The sequence below is a fragment of the Dermacentor silvarum genome, chromosome 5 (genome assembly GCF_013339745.2).
Source record: "Dermacentor silvarum isolate Dsil-2018 chromosome 5, BIME_Dsil_1.4, whole genome shotgun sequence".
NCBI classification, from domain to species: domain Eukaryota; kingdom Metazoa; phylum Arthropoda; class Arachnida; order Ixodida; family Ixodidae; genus Dermacentor; species Dermacentor silvarum.
The window spans coordinates 38,904,688-38,923,048 of record NC_051158.1 but is presented as its reverse complement, the minus strand read 5'-3'; the positions used below and the strand labels follow the sequence as shown (position 1 = coordinate 38,923,048).

At 44.9% G+C, this 18,361-nt stretch overlaps 1 protein-coding gene across 2 annotated transcripts in view; it reads left to right on the top strand.

Annotated features, from left to right (window-relative positions):
* Window positions 1-18,361, top strand: part of LOC119453308 ((E3-independent) E2 ubiquitin-conjugating enzyme-like) — a 37,256-nt gene that overhangs the window by 2,942 nt on the left and 15,953 nt on the right. The window contains exons 3-13 of one of the 2 annotated variants that reach the window (XM_049667758.1): window positions 3,326-3,423; window positions 4,292-4,352; window positions 5,754-5,906; window positions 7,869-7,987; window positions 9,364-9,517; window positions 11,490-11,718; window positions 12,345-12,514; window positions 13,130-13,232; window positions 13,865-13,970; window positions 16,079-16,184; window positions 17,956-18,191. In XM_049667758.1, coding sequence (XP_049523715.1) covers window positions 3,326-3,423; window positions 4,292-4,352; window positions 5,754-5,906; window positions 7,869-7,987; window positions 9,364-9,517; window positions 11,490-11,718; window positions 12,345-12,514; window positions 13,130-13,232; window positions 13,865-13,970; window positions 16,079-16,184; window positions 17,956-18,191 — 1,535 coding nt within the window. Of the gene's footprint in view, window positions 1-3,325; window positions 3,424-4,291; window positions 4,353-5,753; window positions 5,907-7,868; window positions 7,988-9,363; window positions 9,518-11,489; window positions 11,719-12,344; window positions 12,515-13,129; window positions 13,233-13,825; window positions 13,971-16,078; window positions 16,185-17,955; window positions 18,192-18,361 lie in introns of both variants that reach the window. The other variant, XM_037715347.2, reaches the window with a different exon arrangement.

Genomic DNA, 18,361 nt, shown 5'->3' with positions numbered 1-18,361 from the left:
AGGATGTCTTGTAGACGTTGAAAAGTGGCTGAAGAAAGACTAATGCCCAATACATGGCATTTAGTTTCATGGGAAGCCATTTACAAAACCCTAGAATGGCATGTTAAAACCTAAGCACGCCGTATGTGTTGTTGTGTAGGTATTTGCACTAGCAGAAAAACACGCAAATAGCACTTTGGACTATTCCCCGTATGATGCCAAGAAATGTAAAACGTAACTGCTTTGTGGCCTCTCGTATTTCTCGTCTGTCGAAACACCTAACTGCTCTGCTCTTGATGGGATGTGAATACGTTGACATTCCATTTAATAAGGATACTAAAAGTTTAAAATATGTGCTGTGCATTTTATGCACTGCATGTTAATAAGCTGTACGGTGCATGCTCAAATTGTTTGGCTGAAACTTAAATTTTTCCCATTGTGTCATTGATGTGTGTTTAACCATCTTGAAAAACGTATTGCGAGACCTAGACAATGTAAAAAGCAACAAAAGACTTCGTGCAAGATGTGAGCTTCTACGTACCACCAACTTACTTTTGATTCTTATTTAACAGTCTGCACATGTGCTACGTGATACATAAAGAAAAAAAGAAGGTAGAACACAAAACAAATAAGGGAGCATTAACTTGACCCTTTGAGGCTCTGTGTACACAATTGTGTACGCCAAAGTTGTGCATCAACAGCAAATGCACTGATGACAGTAATGGCATTTAAAGCGTATCACATATATCTTAAAACACTTCCGATTGGAATTGTGCTGCAAGTTTGAATGACGTGTGCAAAATGCTTTAGTAAAACGAGTGGGAATGTAGAAGATTGGGTATTTTTACTCATTGTGAGTTTGTCGTTACATGCAGGTCGGCTTCACTTCTTTCGTGGTTTTTCACAATTCATTGCACCAGGCACAATTTTCAAATGACTACAAAAGTGCTTTTTGAACCTGCTAGACATAAAATAGTTGATGTTCTCGTATCTGATGTTCCTGTATGAGTTTCCGCATGGAGTCCACATTCTCTACACATGAAAAAATACACTAAAGGATTGAAATTGGTAATCTGTGTTGCAGCTGTACACTTCTTATGATTCTGAAAATGTAGGAAATGCAGTTGAGATTAGCTTTAAATCAGCAGAATCAGTTAGCATCTGAATGGGTTAAACGTTAGCACCATTATCAACCACACCAGCCTACACGTAATCAACATCCTTCTCCCTAGGTGCTCTTAATCTGTGTCGGGGTTCCCCTCCACACGAGACCAAATGAACATTGCGGGCTGTAGCTTTTACTTTGTGTGCTGCTATATAAACATCTGTGAATGGAAAAATATTGTTTGCTCGGCATATATGCTGTGCATTATTAGAGATTTTTTAAAGTTCTTAAGGAAGCACTGCAGTAAAGATATAAAAAAAAAAAAGGCTACCTTTTTTTTTTTTTTTTGTCACTGCATCGTTCACTCCAGCAAGTGTTATATTGCACAATATTCTCCCGTTTGCTGTTTAATTCAAAATTCAAGAATTAAATTATTTGAGGGCAGGAGTATGTATATCTAGGTCAATTACTCACAGGGGACCTTGATCATGAGAAGGGAATTTACAAAAGAATGAAAATGGGTTGGAATGTATACAGCGCAGGCATTACCAAATCCTGACTGGGAGCTTACCGCTGTCGTTGAAAAGAAAAGTGTGCAATCATTGCATTCTACCGGTGCTAAAATATGGGGCAGAAACTTGGAGGTTAACAAGGAAGCTCGAGTACAAGTTAAGGACCACACAAAGAGCGATGGAATGTAAAATGTTAGGCCTAATGTTAAGAGACAGGAAGAGAGCGGTGTGGAACAGAGAGCAAACTGGGATAGCCAATATTCTAGTTGACATTAAGCGGGAAAAAATGGAGCTGGGCAGGCCATGTAATGCGTAAGATGGATAACCGGTGGACCATTAGAGTTACAGAACGGGCACCAAGGAAAGGGAAGCGCAGTCAAGGACGGCAGAAAATTAAGTGGGGTGATGAAATTAGGAAATTTCCTGACCCTAGTTGGGGAATCTGCTAGCGCAAGACTGTAGTTGGAGATCACTGGAAAAGGTGCAGTGGACATAAAAATAGGCTGATGATGATGATGATTAAAGGGACATGTGATTGTTGAATTGACGATGGTCAGGACTTAAGGCATGTCGGCTTACTAGCTATCTCAAGACTAGTACTGGCAGTTTCAATTGAAATAACTGCCTGCAAAGTTGAAGCAAGAAGCATTGTTAACTGTTTTCTTTCTTTCCTTTCAAAAAGCCTTTCTTAAGCACTGCCGGACAAAACTTCCTTCATTGTAAGATTTCTTACGACACATGATTGCGTTATAATGGCATCTGGGCTGCAATTTTGTAGCGATGCCTTTTCCTGATGCTAATGTCTTTCGGTGCTCTTGACATTCTTGAGTTATCAAACGACACTGTGACGAAAGGCATTAGCATTGGAAAAGGCATTGCTACAAAATAGCGACCCTGGATCCCTAGCCTATGGGAAACACCAGTGTGTTGTTAGGAGCTGTTACGTTGAACCTGAAGGTCATTGCAAAATCAGGGGAAACAGGTTAGTTCAAAAACCTTTCAGCCTTTCTGTATTGTGAAAATTGTCAACCTTATATTTCATGCTGCTCAGAATGTTTAGCTGACAACGAACCACTCTGAAGTGAACGACCAAATTTTAGCTGAAAATGGTAAAACATGCTGCATTGCTTGTTCTGTTTGTGCCTTGATATAGGTAGCATTGATGAATTTGCAAATATGGGCAGACCATTGAACAATCTTAATTGGAAAAAAACAGCTCGAGAAGACATACCTAGAGCTTGTCTTTATTGTTTGTCATTGTTGTTCTTTTCATGCTCATGCTTTTGTCCTTTTGTCCTTTGGCAGAAGCGCATCTTGTCAGAATTTTGCGCAATAAATCGCTTGTTGTGATAGTCAAATGGCAGTAGTAGTAGAACAACTTCATTGAAGAATAAAACGCTCAATGGGTGGAGCCCCTAGGCAAGGGCCCCACTGGCTTCTGCGCGCCGTCTTGCTTGTCGGATGATAGCCCTTTGGACCTCTTCCTGTGAGCTGGACAGTGCCGCCTCCCATTGTATATGCTCCGTAATCTCTGTGTTTGTCTTTTCTGTATATGCCATACATGCTCATGAGGTGTGGTCTAAGGTTGGTGTGGCCCCGCACCATGTTCATGTGTCCGTATATCTTTCGGGATGAATTTTATGGAGAATGTGCAGGTTGTTATATGTGTAGGTAAATGGCAATAGCCTTTGCGTTTTCTAATCTGTTTGGGAAAATTGTCTTTGCACAGAGGTTTAGCCAAGATGTTGCCATATACCTCGACTCCTGGGTTGGTATGGTACAGAGCTTCAAGACGGAGCTGACCGTCCGCTTTCCCGATGGGTCAACGTGAGTGTGATTTTTTATTCTCATGGATAGAAGAACAGTAGCTGAATGCACATAGCCACCAAAATGACAGAACATGTTCAACGATAACAGACGCATGCCTGTATCAATGCTTGCTAATGCCTAATGCATCCAGCAAAGCTCTGTTCGTGGCCATGCATGTTCCAAAGCGCGTGCACTCCCCGCTGGTGCCCGGCCAGGTCAGACACTAGACACATGTGCCTCAAAGTGTGTGGTAAATTTGCGGACGCGACACTGCAGCATGTGCGAGTGAAAACTAGTCTTCTGCATTGTGTGTTACGGCGTTGCTGTTAGCCTGTGAAGTTTTGGCGCCAGTTGCCCACAGCGTTCTTACGCTGAGCTTGACTGCAAGTTTGACTGCTGGCCATCGTAGCGACATTCCAGTAGTGATGGGGTGTAAAACCACACGTGTACTTGGATTTAGGTCGCCTCTAACAAATTCAGGTGATAAAAATTCATCCGGAATTTCATTCCCCCCTTCCAATGGCATCTCATGTTTGGGATGTAAAACTCCACAATTTGATTTCATTTGCTTAGTGTAGCTTTATTTGTCCTTACCAATCATCATATTCGGTGATTAGTAAGGACAAATGATGATTACCCATGCTATCTCGTTAATTGGGGGGCAGGGGTCCTTGTCCAAAAAAATATAAAAATTAGTTTTGGGGAAATGACTTTTTTGAAGGGGGGGGGGGGGGAATCTACGTCTACGTAAAGATACCGAGTGTAAGATATATACAAGAAACCTGAATAGGGTAGCACATCAGTTAAGCAAGCAGCTTTAGCTGCTGCTGGCTTGTGCATTAAGAGTTGAGGTCTGGATTCTCACAAGCAATCGCAAACATTGCAGATGCATACTTCAAGAGGACGATGCACTTGACCTTGAAGACATTCTAGACCGGAGGCTGCCGGTAAGCTTTTCTCTCTTGCAAGTCAGTGGGACGCCTTGGCTCCAATGCATTTATCAAGACAAAGGAGGGCGTGAAATTGGGCTTCTTTCACAATTGCCTTATTAATTGTTGCACTACTTATCGCAGTCTTCTTAAGATTATCGCAAATGTTCTTGGGCCATCACAGGTTTCTCCCTCTGTGTCGCAAGCTACAGTGGCCACGACTGTATTTACCTACTTCAAACCCTAATCTAATGTGCACACAGTTTTTATAGGTTCAGTGTAGCAAAATATTGGGTGTCCAAATCCACCATGCCCTCAATTTTAGAACAAGGAAAAACTTAGCATGCTTCGGAATTTTCGCAAACAAAACAAGATGAAACCTGCAGAGTTTGTCTTCACAGAGTGTAAACTTATTCATTCTTAACATCCCGTTATTGTCACTGTCAGACAGCTATCTATTGCTGTCGTTGGATCATGTTTTCCTCCGTGTAGTCCAATGTGTTTTGAGATTCTGCTTTTATTCAGTGACTCTGCAACGATCACAAACACGATGGTGGGCCATGCCACAACTATTTTGCAATTTCAACCTGCAAGTCGTAAAAGTCTCCAGAACTCCAAAAACATGTGACACAGCTTTGCTATCGCAAATTTAGATTGCTGAATAACTTATTTCAAATGAGCTTTTGTAACAAAAGTTGCCAGCCTGCGCAAACATTGTTCTGTTGTTCTGAAAGGTGACTTCGCGCTCCGCTTGCGAGCTCCACCCACCGCGTACTGACAGCAAAACTTGGCTGAGATGTTCACAGTAGCGTATGCTACCCGCGGACTATGTTATTTCACGAAGTCCGAGGGGTGGTTCAGGGCCCCTTTAAGCGCCAATGCCTTTGATTTCACTTTCTATCTGGTCGTCTTGGTTCTAGCTGAATAGTTACTATATAGTACTAACATAGGAAAAGTAGCAGCGTGGCCTTGTGTGATTCTGACTGGGTCCAAGTGTTAGAGTTTTAGCTTGTTCATAAACATATTACCATTTATGGAATATTTGAGATGTAGACATGAGCCGGAGCAATAATGGTGCCACCTGGTGACATAAATTTCAACAAGAGTGCACAAAACTATTACTGTGACTTCTGGGCTATAGTCTAGTACTACTTGTTTGCTGGTGTGAGGGAAAGGCAAGAGCATAGTGACGAATATCTAGTGGTTTTTCTTTTTTTGATAACAGCATCAAACAAAAGTTATTATTGTGATTGAACAAACTGCCACAAGGTGTCGCTTCAAGTGTTGCTGCTGCCATTCGTGTGTGTGGTGTTCAGGTATCTTGTAAACAGCGATGCCAAAAAAGCTCCATTGTTGATCTCCCAGCCCTACTCGTGGTAGAATGCTACACTAGACACACTTTTGTCCTGGTCACTGCAGTCATCCGAATTCAAGGAGGAAGGCTTCTACAAAGGCCAGAGGCTGTGCGGTCCCACACGGTGCTTCGAAGGAGCCCGCTGGCTCAACTGCACCAAGGAAACCAGCGCCCTGCTGAGTCGTCCGCACAAGCACGTCCAAGTCACCGTAGAGGACGTGAGTGCAGCGCAGAATTGTGGAAGTCTAGGTGCATTTGTATGCGATTTTTTATGTATGTGGCTCGGGTGAGCTCAGAGAAACGTACACACAGTGCAACTACAGTGGAACCCCGATTATACGACTTTCAGGGGACCACGCAAAACCGTTCGTATAATCGAAAAACTAAGAATATAGGCAGTGATGCTCAGTCTTGCCCAAAAAACGGGTACAGACCGCCTGAATAAGCCCGCGGCACGAACCTGCACTGCTCCAAGGAAGGTAGATTAAATTATAAAGAAATTACCGTATTTATTTATGTAACGTGCATATTTTTAATGATTTTCGTTGCTTCAACTCGGCCCTCGCGTTACAGTCGAATAACAGCAAAATTGGCCATTTTAAAACAAATGCTCTTAATCCCGCGATTTCTAGCACTACGTTGGCAACCTGTTACTTTAGGTCTCGATCCAATCCATATACAAATCAACCGAAGTCGTAACTTGTTTTTGATTGGAATCGACGCTGTTTTCACTGTGCTGGTGCCTGGTTACGATGCCGCAATACCCTACGGCCTTTTGCGGTTCAACTCCGTTCATTCGCGACGTTATGGCGACGCAGCGCATTCGGTGTGACGGCTACTTCGAGAGACGCACAATTTTAATGATCTAGGAGCTGGGAGAGTCTGCCGCGACTCGGTGTCTCGACGTAAACAAATTGCGGATGGCGGGACCAGCGGCAAGCTCTCTTTAAGTGCGAGGCCAGTCGGAAAGGCTCCATGGAACCTGAAGTGGTCTGGTACTGACCACAAATGAAGTGTTGTGCGGTCTTTGAAGAAGTACTTAAATCTCAAACAAGCTCGACGGCACGAAAGATGGCTTGATTCTCGGGCTATCACTTTTGGAGATAGTTTCGGTTTCGCGAGACTGCTCGTCCCGGCACCGAATCCCTCGAAGTATACGGCCGACAGCGTTCTTGGCGCTGATAGCGTGCTTAGGACAGTGCCAGAAACACTTGGTGGGGACGCTTTCAGTGCCGAGTCACGCGATATTTCGCGAAACTCGGCACAAAAGTTATCGCCCGAGAATACCGTCCAAGGAAAGCTCCGTCTCCCCTTCATAAGACGATGATGATTGAAGAGAACAAGTTTCCAAATTGCGATTCCTTGAACAAAGGTACCATTTCTTTTTCCATTCATCTCGCGTTGCATTCGCGGTTTTATTTTTATTATTTCGCGTGACTGGAAAGTCACCCCTCGCGTTACAATTGCGTTCACGTTACATTCGGGTAAATACGGTACTGCACACCCGTAATCAGCCGGCTGCAGTGTGCTAATGCGCCAGCCTGCGTCTGCTTAGGGATTTTTTTTCTTTCCTTCTGTCTTTTTTTTTCTCTCTCTCTCTCTCGGACGGTACTGAGAGAGACGTCGTACAAGGCGGGGTCAGTGGAAAATTGCGTCGTATAATCGAGGTTTTTAATACATTATGTCTGTCGGGGTTTTGCCGGGACCAAACGAATTCGTCGGAAATGCGGGTCGTCGCTTAACCGCAGGACGTATAATCGAGGTTCCACTGTATCAGCATGATGTGTTTGCCACAAGCACACAATTTATATGTTCTCTAAACAACCACATGATATGCGCAACGCAATTGATCTCCTATAAGCAAAATGCTAGTTCAATGTGACATACACAGACACACTGAGCTAAGCAGAAGCTTTATGCTTTAAACGCAACATAGTGGAACCTTCTTGATACGATTCTGTGCAATATGTTTTTTGGGATATGTTTATATATATATATATTTTTTTTTTTTCAGATAATATGATTTTATTGGATAATACGTTGGATGATGCGATTTTTGGATGATACACTTTATTTTCCGGTTCCTGTGAAGATTGTATCAATGAGATTCCACTGTACTTTGTTGGACATAATGGCCACTGCCAATCAATGATTCTCTGTGTACTCGGTGCTGCTTGCAGGTGAAGGTGGTGTACCTGTTTGTGCAAGGTGTGTGCAAGGCTTACCAGGACACATCCAATGGGAACAATCAGACTGATGAGCTCATCAAGTATGTCATCGAGGGAGAGGCACTAGACAGGTAAGGGCTGCTACTGAATCTGTCTGTCTATTGGTCGTACATTCGTCTGTCTAATTCTGTCGATCTAATCCATTCATCTGCCCAACCTCTATCAATTTATATAATTTAATCTGACTAATATGTACATCTAATCTCTATATTTAGCATCGAATCTTTCTGTCTCATCTCGGGCTGCTAGAGCCTTGTCCCTTGAACGTGCGTGTAGTAATGATCTGCAGGCATAGGCAGTTCCAAGAGGTGATCAGTTGCAATATCAGTGCAGCCTGCATCACACGGAAATGATACTTGGATCACCACATTAAAACACTATGTTAGTAGGGCAATTAGAGCTTGCTCCAAGGTGCAAGTGACCTCTTAAGGTACAGTTGGAAAGGGATCTTTAAAATCTGTTTTTAATGGGTTTCCGAAGTGCTACAAATCTGCCACTATGGCCCAAGCTGAATGGGTACATATTAGGGTACAAGCATAAACACATAAACAGACATAGAAGTATTGGAAGTTCATGCAAGCTAACAAGGAAAAATTCTAATTTGCACATCTTGTAAAAGTCAGCATAACCTGAGGTGCACCTACATCTCTGGGGGAGTGAAAACAAGCTGTTTAATCTATGCAAGGATATGGCTTGCTAGAGTTCACGTTTTTTCAAGCTAAGCTTGTATTGCCTCACAAGTGTCGGTGGTGGTATTATGCTTAAAACCCTATCGAAAACCTGTCGAAAACTCGCGTCTCGTTCACTTGGTATATACCACAATTGGCGTGAAAGGGTACGAAGGAGACTAACATGACTGATAGGTCATGACATGAATAACATCACATGCTCATCAATGACGTCACGATTAATGATAATAAAATCACAGTGTGTTGCATGCCCACATTGGCTATGCAGGTATGAGCCAGAGTCAGACGGGTATGAGCCAGGGACAAGAAAGAGATCACGTGTGGCTCATACCGGGGCCACATATTCCAGCTCTGCTGGTTTACCATCCGTACGGGGCGCGTGGCCGGATAACGTTACGCGCGCAACCAATCGGGGTCGTTTGGTGTGTCGCGGAGAGGGAAAGGAAAGGGGTTGGCGCGCGCTCCGCCAAGGAGCAGGCTGCGTTTGAGCAATGGCGCCGTGAACTCTCTCGGGAAAGGGCTCGTCGTTGCAGGGTGCGAGATGTTGACGCGAAATGTCAGCGAAGAGCCGCCGACCCTGAGTTTAGGGCAAACGAAGCGGAACACCTGCGACAGCGTCGTCTTGCCACTAGCTGCGCTTACCCCCATTTTCTCGACAGGGGAAGGGCTCTGAATTTTTTATTCTGTGATGTCACCAGCAGTGTCCGTGACCCTGCTGATGAGCACTCCCGCCTGCTTTGCTTTGTTGATGCTTGCAGGGTGAAGATGATCAACATATTCGAGCGATGTGCCTTGCAGATAGGGGACCGGAATTACTACACGCTCAAGGCCACCGACAACATCATCACACTGGACGAGTGGAAACGGCACTGTGCTTCCAAGTACTCACCGCCAATGCACAACGTTGAATGCGTGAGTGTGTGCTTCTTAGAGGAATCTTATGGGTTTTCGAGGTTAACAATGAAGTAAGTTTAGGAACTGCATACATAGCGATGGTATGAAAAGTGTTAGGTGTTAACGTTAGGAGACTGGAGGACGGCATTGTGCATTAGAGAGCAAATGATGGCAACTGATATTCTTGTTGCTGCTACATTTGAAATCCAACTTTCCTATTTATGGATAGATATTAACCAAATTTTCCACACGGGTGTGTATTTTGATGTGCTGATTCCAAAAAAATGTAATTTGTTTTGCCCCAGGACAAGTAGCACCTCATATACCGTAGAAACTGGGTTCTTTTGTTTGGAGAAAAATAAGCATCTATGGTCGGGTACAACTTCAGAAGTCAGCAGCATTCACCCATCAAAGGCTGGTGCATATGAACCTGCACCAGTGGGTGCGCACTCTAGATTGACGTCATGAGCCAGACCGGCGGGATGGAGAACTGGGGAGCCCGCGCTTCGAGCTAGGCCGAGTCGCGTCAGCAGGTCTGTTTCTTTAGTCGCGGAGGCAATCGGCTGCTGCGCCTCAGTCATCTGGGCGGGGCCTCTCCTGCCTTAAGTTGTGCCCGACTATATACATAATGAATTGGCACAGTGGTTAGGATATAGAAATCTAGAATGTGTAAAGTGTGCACTAAAGTATAAACCGATGTTCTAGTTCAACTTGAACTGGAGTCAAGCTTGCCAGAAAAAAAAAACAAGGAAACATTACGATAGCTAAAATAGAAGTTACTTCTCTCTCATAAATTGCAAGTATGTCGAACTTGTTGTTTTGAGAAATCAAGAAAAACATTTCAAGCGTCTTTATTGCAACAAAACATATCAAATCTCATAGAAATGAAGGGTCTCGTAATCTTCTGGAATGGATCATGTGGAAATGAAGGGTCTCGGAAATGCGAAAAGGACAAACCTGAAAATGCGATATTGGGCTAATTTTTGGTCTTTTGAGTGCAGCTTAAAACCTTAAGTGCCCCTAAAAAGAAGAAATGGAGTGGGCAGGCCACATAATGCGTAGCGCAGGTACCCAATGGTCTATCAGAGGTAGTGGGTCTAGTGAGGTATTGGGCACAATCTAGGACAGCAGAGAACTAAGGGTGGTGTGATGAAATTGCTAAATTTTGAGGGGTAGTATGGTTGCAGGTGACGCAAGACTGGGGTAATTGCAGTTCGCTAGGAGAGGCCTTTGTCCTGAAGTGGACATAAAAATAGATTTGTAGCGATGATAATGATCACTGTAACGGCGCGCGGGCTGCCTATATGCATAGCCACGCTGACAGCCGTGCACAGCCACGACTGTACAGAACTTATAAAAAGTTAAGTACTTTGCTATAACGAGAATTCCACCGTATTGAAGTTTGTCGTATCGAGAGGTTTAACTGTGCATAGATTCATATTCCTTATCTTCTCAGGGGTCACGGAGCTAATTTGCACCCGCCGTGGTTGCTCAGTGGCTATGGTGTTGGGCTGCTGAGCACGAGGTCGCGGGATCGAATCCCGGCTACGGCGGCCGCATTTCGATGGGGGCGAAATGCGAAAACACCCGTGTACTTAGATTTAGGTGCACGTTAAAGAACCCCAGGTGGTCCAAATTTCCGGAGTCCCCCACTACGGCGTGCCTCATAATCAGAACTGGTTTTGGCACGTAAAACCCCATAATTTAATTTTTTGAGCTAATTTGCAGCCAATTTGCAGAGCCTTTTTGTCTGTGCCCCCGACATCGCGTACAGTTTGTATATGTCATGTCGGATAAACTGGCACTTCAAAAGGCTTAGTTCCACTCAAAGGGCACAAAGCAAGGAAAGCAATAGCGATGTTTAGCATCTAGCGAACGCACCTCGAATGTCCAAGCCACCACAGTAATATGCCAGTTCAGGACTCTTGTTGCTCGGAATGACTTTGTCAGATTCAGACCGGTCACGATCGAGTGCATCTCATTTTGCCAGCCACAGGCACCTGAGAACGAGGGGGTCCGGCAGCAGCCGGCCGCCGCCGTGGCCAGCCACGGCGACACCCTGGACTCCGAGAACAACCGGGACTACAAACCGTGCCAGGACGGCAGCGACTCGGACTACGAGGACGTCGAGGAGGACGAGGCGAGTGGGTCCGACTCGGTCTCGGTGACGAGTGCCTCGACGGCGTCCTCCGTGGACCACCACCACAGGCGGACTCCCGGTGAGTTTACCACCCAGGAGAGACTCTTCCGCGGCAGCGACTTTGGGGCTCGATCAACTGCTCTCGGAGGCATGTGCTGTAGTGGACAATAGGATATTGTGTAATGGGTTTTTCTGGGAGAAATTAAGGGCCTACCACATTTGATACCCAGGTCACCAGAGGCACATCAAAAGCGATCAAGCCCAAGAGGGAACAAATTTCTAGATCGTGATTAAAGCGCCCTGTGTGATTGGGGAGTAAAGGAATACCGACATGACAATTTTTGCGTTAACTGAAGGCCAAAGGTGAAACGAAACCTGTGAAATGTATTCTGAAAGGGAAAAAAATTGTCATACTCTAGACTATGGCACGGAGTTACGAAGGAAACCTGTGGGTTTTTCGGAAAGCGTTGTTGCATTTGAGGTAAAATGTCTGATCTCTAAACTGCAGAGCAAAATACAGAGCACACTAAATATCGCACTACAGCGCTTGTTTTTACGAGTGGTTCATAACGTGTTGTGGTAGCTCTGTTAAATGCTTGACCACGGCTGCGAAGTAGTTTAGAAGCGTGCTAAATTGCAGCATTTACCAGCTGGCAGATGAATGAATTACTGGATTGCCTTCGTCGGGCACAACGTGTCTCGCAGCATTCCGGCGAGGCAAGCATGGCCCGTCGCTGGCCACCAAGTTGCTGAAGAAGCGGAAACTGCGCCGGACGCGCAAACGTCAGCCAGTCGAGCCGCCCTCCATGAAGCCCGGTGACGTGCTGGTCACCGAGACCCTGGCCACTTACACCACTGCCCAGGTCGTCTGGCAGGTGAGAGAAGCAGCAAGGAGCTCTGGTACACAGACGCAATTTCACCACCACCTTTGACGGGAGTCGTACCCACGACCTCTTGTGTTGATTAAGGCAAGGTAATTAAGATAATTAAGGCACTCGATCCCTCAACCTTCCGTGGGAGTCGAACCCACGTCCTTTGGTGTTAATTAAGGTAGAGTTCATTAAGGCACTCGAACCCGCGACCTTTGCTGGGAGTTGAACACCCGACCTTGTGTTGTGCACACCTTGTGACAAACACCGTTGGTCACGTCGCGTCGCTTCTGCTGACGTGGCCGCTCGAGTCACGTGACTCCGCCAGTGACACCACCGGACGTCGCAATGCTTTTGCATTCATCCCCATAGGGATAACAAAGTGCCCTTGAATTTTTGCTTTATCGATGCGTTTTGCTTACTTTGCATCATGAAAGTGCTCTGCATATCGTCGGTTGCCACATTCCGTGAAACCTGCATTCTTTTGTTGCATTTTCTTCAGTCTCTGTTGTTATATTAAAAAAAAAATGTCTAGGTAGAAAACTTGAGTAGCCGACATTCATATTAAGCCTGGACAAGCCTGACGTAACATTACTGCTTCTTTTTTTTTTTTTTTTTCAGGACGGTAGTGTGGAAAGTGGCATTCCATCTGCAGACCTCTACCCCATCCACCACTTAGATGGCCACGAATTCTTTCCCGGGGATTTTGTCGTGGAAAACACAGGTATTTTCACGATGTCTTCAGTTATTTGGCGTGACTTATGTGAAACAGTTTTTGCTTTTGTCAAAGTTTGCATAATTCCAAAGCTGGTACCAGGCCAACGATGACCGAGAAGTGGAAACATTTTGTTGAAGTGTTTGCATCATCTGCTGGTGCTTTAGTTAGTTGCCATGGCAAATTTTGCATTTTGTAGCTGTTGCATTCTAAGTTTGATGTACCACATTTGCTGGAGCATAACAGGTTATTTCTTAGATGCGAAAAAGTAGCGTATATGAGTACATTGTTATTGTAATGCAACCTGAAGCCACATGTAGAAACCAATACCAGGGACTTAAAAATAAATAGAAAGATCGATGCCCGTGAAACAAATTGCACAGATGCCTGTAAGCTTTTGATTGAGTCAGTTGCCCTTGCTTGACTCCTTACCACTTGTAAGGGACTTAGAAGAGAGACAAGAAGGCTTTCACACGATTTGCCTGATTGTCAGCTTCTGCTACTGACAATCACCTGGTTATATCACCTGGTCTGCTGCTAATGTGCTTATTAAAGGCCACCCCTATGCTTTGGTGCCAACCGAAAAAAAAATGGTCCCGTAGTCGCTCTGGCCGACTCGGCCATTCTCTCTCGTTTTGCAGACACCCCTCCGGCTCACGAGTATGCCGTAGTCAAAAAGGTAGACCACTCCGGAAGGACAGCGGTGGTGACAAAGTTCAAGACCTACATGGCTGGTGCAGACCCCCAGTGAGTTGATTATCCCACGTCCTTTTGTACCATTTAACACTTGTGACCACTGCACATGGCTAATTAACTCTGCGGCAGCCCGCAAGATGGAGGAAGGCTCGTGAAGGTAAATACAGTCAAACCTCGTTAATACGTAGTAGGCCGGGAACGACGTTTAGGTACGCACTAAACGATGTACGAATTAACAGCCAATGCCAGTTAGCGGCTACTTACCGGCCAGAAAGGAACTACGTCACAATGCTCTCAAACACATGCACTCAGACAGGCTTTATTTGCGGGTTGGGAAGCAAAAAATTGGTAATCTTCACTTGCCGCCGAGGTGGCCTTGCCAGGACGACGGCATCTTCGAAGTCGATAAGGCCGCGAGCCAGTTTGTCCATGAGGCCCCGCTTACTAACTATATTAACAAGCACGGTGTAACGCGTGCACAGGTAAACATGAACACGCCTCGCTAAATGATCACAGAAATTCGCTTTCAAGATGCTGGAGTGAGGAGGCGTGGCAGCAGCAGCAAACGTGCTGCCTCTCGCTTCAATGTGAATTAGACGTCGAAAGTCACAGCGCATACGAAGCACTTTGTCTGCAGATGGCTTTAAAGATGAGGCCCGCGGGGGCGCGCACTTTTTCCACGTCGCAGATCGCTTTCAAGATATGGAGCCCCCACGGCTGCCGCCGAAGTAAACCCCTCCCTTTCTGGCCTCCCCCGCCGTGCCTCACACGCAGCAGAAGCAGCGCGCTTCGGCCCCACCTTTCTTCCTCGCGCGCGCACGTGAGTCGGCTGACCCTCGCAAGCTTTCACTCGCACATACAGCGTACGACGTGTGGCGATGATGTTGCCGTGTTTGGACTTTATACGGAACCTCAAAGCAACGTCCAAGATGATGGCAGAAGTGCGCTTTGCAGTAAAATGTGCTTCTGCGCGGTTACTGCTTGAATTCGACGGCGAGAGCGAATTTGCACCTCCTACCGGTGGCTTCTTCGCGTTACCAGGAGCTTATCTCGAACGTCGTGCTTTTGTGCGCGGCAATCGGCAACAGCTGTATGAGCAAAAAATACGTCATGGTGACCATGTTTTAGGTTCACTATTGCTGGCGACTGTCGTCCGGGCGTCGCAACTCGAGAGTTGAACGTCTGCGCACATGAGATTTTGCCTTTTTTGTACCTGTGTGTGTAGATAAGAAACAAAAATGGTACGCACTAACCGTTTGGTGGGCAATGAGCGACTATGGCTTAAGTGGTCAGCCAATACATAAGGTTCAATGGGGGCTGGGTTGGGGAATCTTCACGACTACGTTTAAACTGCAATTACACATTCAGCGGGTACATATTAACGAGGTTTGACTGTATTGTCATCCGCCCAACTGTACCACGAAGCTCTAAAACAAACCCATGCGGGGTTTTTTTTTTTTTTTTTTCAGAAGGAAAGCTTCGCAGTCTAAAAAAAAATTTATCGTCGTTCTGAGTTCGAACTCACTCTGCCGTCAGTAACTCTGCCAACTAAGCTAATCAAGAGGCTGGTAGATTGCAGAGAGAGGTCAAATTACGGGAAAACTCGAAGCACAGCCACTGACTATGGCTAATTAGTTCTGCGGAAGCTGGAGGAAGGTTCATGAAAAGAAAGAAGGTTATCCACCCGACTCCAGCACAATGCTTCACTCAGTAGCTACAGTTCACAGCTACAGTCGAAGCTACCGTACTTTGTAGCTTTATGCTACCAGTGAGGTATATGACAATTTTTTTCTCTTTCATTATCAGCACTGTGAAGTGCTGATACATGGTAACTGTATCACCAGTGCTGTCAAAAACAGATTTTGAGGTCATATTTCTAGAAACCAGGGCTAAGCGCGGGATTTTTGCTAATGTTTGTACTTCATTACCACTCTGCTTCAATTAAGCAGTTGGGACACCGGGATCTCTTTGTCCGGGGTCTAGATGCATTTTGTAGATTTTATCAAGTGCATGTGTTTAATGAACATAAAGAAAACATTGATCTTCGGCAGCATACAGTGCACTACTTGTCATCAACTTGCAAAAAAAAACATTTACCGCAAAGTGAACTTTATTAACTGCAAGCAATGATCCGCTGTCGCTTCTTTTTCTGCTCTCAGCCCTGAAGAACTTGGTATCGAAGAGGTGAGTGTCTATGACATCAAGGATCACCCAGACTTCAAGTACAGGCCAGCCTCCTGCGTCATCAGGGTTGCCAACTTCGAGGTGAGCCGCTCCTTTAACCTTTGCTTCTTGTGGTTGTTTGTGTGTGTGTGTGTCGTGTCATTTTAACGACAAAGTTTTCATAGACTGCTTTATCCATCTAAGCTGATAGGTGTGTGTGTGTGTCGTGTCATTTTAACGACAAAGTTTTCATAGACTGCTTTATCCATCTAAACTGATAGTTTCTTGTTTTAGTGCCCCTTTAAGTCATTAGCGAAGTTCATACTGTTGCCAGGAATGAATGAATGAAACTTGTTTACAAGGATGGCTCAGTCGTTTAAACAAAGAGGAAGGTCAGTGATGAGGGTACTAAAATAAACAAGTAAAAAAAATAGCGCACTTTATAGAATTGCAAATTTAGCAGCGCAGGTTGGATGGAAACTCACTCTCTTCTTCCACTTTCAATGAACGACGGAAAGACAGTGCACCACAAAAAGAAAGATAATTAAAATTTCACAGTTCAAAGAGGAAAGGATAGGTGCACTTCATCCATACAAAAAATTTAAGGCTGGTATAGCAGTTGTATTGGAAACTCGAGTGCAACACAACTACCAATGAAAAGAAATAATGACGGGCATATCAAATGTAATCCGTGGGGATTATAGAACATATAACAAGTTGACGGTGTTCTAGCTGAAATTAGGAGGAAGGTGTGAAGTTCATCGAAACTAGATTGGTAGGAACCAGATAGCCTTTCATCTGTTCAGGAAACACAGTGGAGTCAGGAGGTATGGAAATGTTGTCTGGAGACATGGTCAGGAAATTCAGGATTAATTAGCCGGGCACCATTGGTGCTTGGCATGTGGGATCATCTTCTTCAGGTGCCTATTAATTCTGTTGATTGAAATTTTAGTTAGCTACAGAATGGATCAAGAGTTTCAATTTTTCCCCCTGATTTTTGTCAAGTTTACAAAATGTGAACTTCTTGCGAGAACTCACTACAAGAATGTCAGATATGAGCACATCAATTGTTTCATGTCTAGCATAAAGCACTGTGAAAAAGAAAGGGTAAACCAAGTTTTGACACTAAAGAGGAGGAGGTCGGCATACATGGTGTTTGGCAATTTATTGGTGCTTGAAGATTTATTCCATGTGACCTGATGACATGGCAGCAGCATTTATTTAAACATAGTGCTCTAGCCTTTATATGTAGGCTGTGGCAGGAGTAGGGGCATTGTATGAGATGACATAAATAATTTGTGTTCACAAGAGTACATAAAGCTGAAAATATGCTTACATGAAAAAATAAGATGCACATAATACATAGCGACACAATAAGGGAGAGGTCTGGTAACACAGTAAAATGTCTTTACTTAATTTGATACTCGTTAAGTAGAAAAATTGGATAATTCGGACTCGTCTGATCTGTGTCTGAGCGCTCAGATCAGTCATTATATGACAAGAATTGCAGTTTCTGTGCAAAATAAAAGCATGATTTGCAGAATAATTCAGTAAATAAACGCATGTTGTTGTAGTAAGCATTTGTTAATTGTTCTCTTGAAACGCTTGATACATCCATGTTCAGTTAATTCGGGCATTTTTTTCTGGTCCTGTGAACTCCAAATTAACGAGGTTTTCCTGTAAATCACTAAGAAAGAAAAAAAAGGCTCCGACATATTACAGGGACTAACGGGAGGCATGGTACAATGGTTTAATATACATTGGAATTGTATTGCAAATACTCATATTCTCAACACCCAGTTATTGACTAGTTCTCACACCAGTTATCGACACATTGATGCAATTGAGAGTCCTCGTGCTATACCCCACACAGGACAAGGAGTCCGAATCGACGGCGGGCCAGGTGGTGGACGTTCACCCGGCGGGCAAGGTGGAGGTTCAGTGGGTGAGCGGCAAGACGTCGCTGTGCTACCCCCAGGAACTGTACCGTATCGGCGAGTACGACTCGGACGACCTCTGGGACGACGGGGACGAGGAGGTCGACGACGAGTCCTGCTCGGGGGACGACAGTTGGGAGACCGAGTCGGAAAAGTCACTTGCCGGAGACCCGTAAGTGTTCTCATCACCACTTTGCCATCGGCTTTCCATGGCGTTTGCTGTGATAACCGTCATGGGGGGTTCTTCTTTGACTCAAAATGGGTGTTGTATTTCTGACTACTGTGATGCTCAGCTGCAGTAAGCAACGTCGCTGGTTCGATACCCAGTTGTAGCAGCTGCAT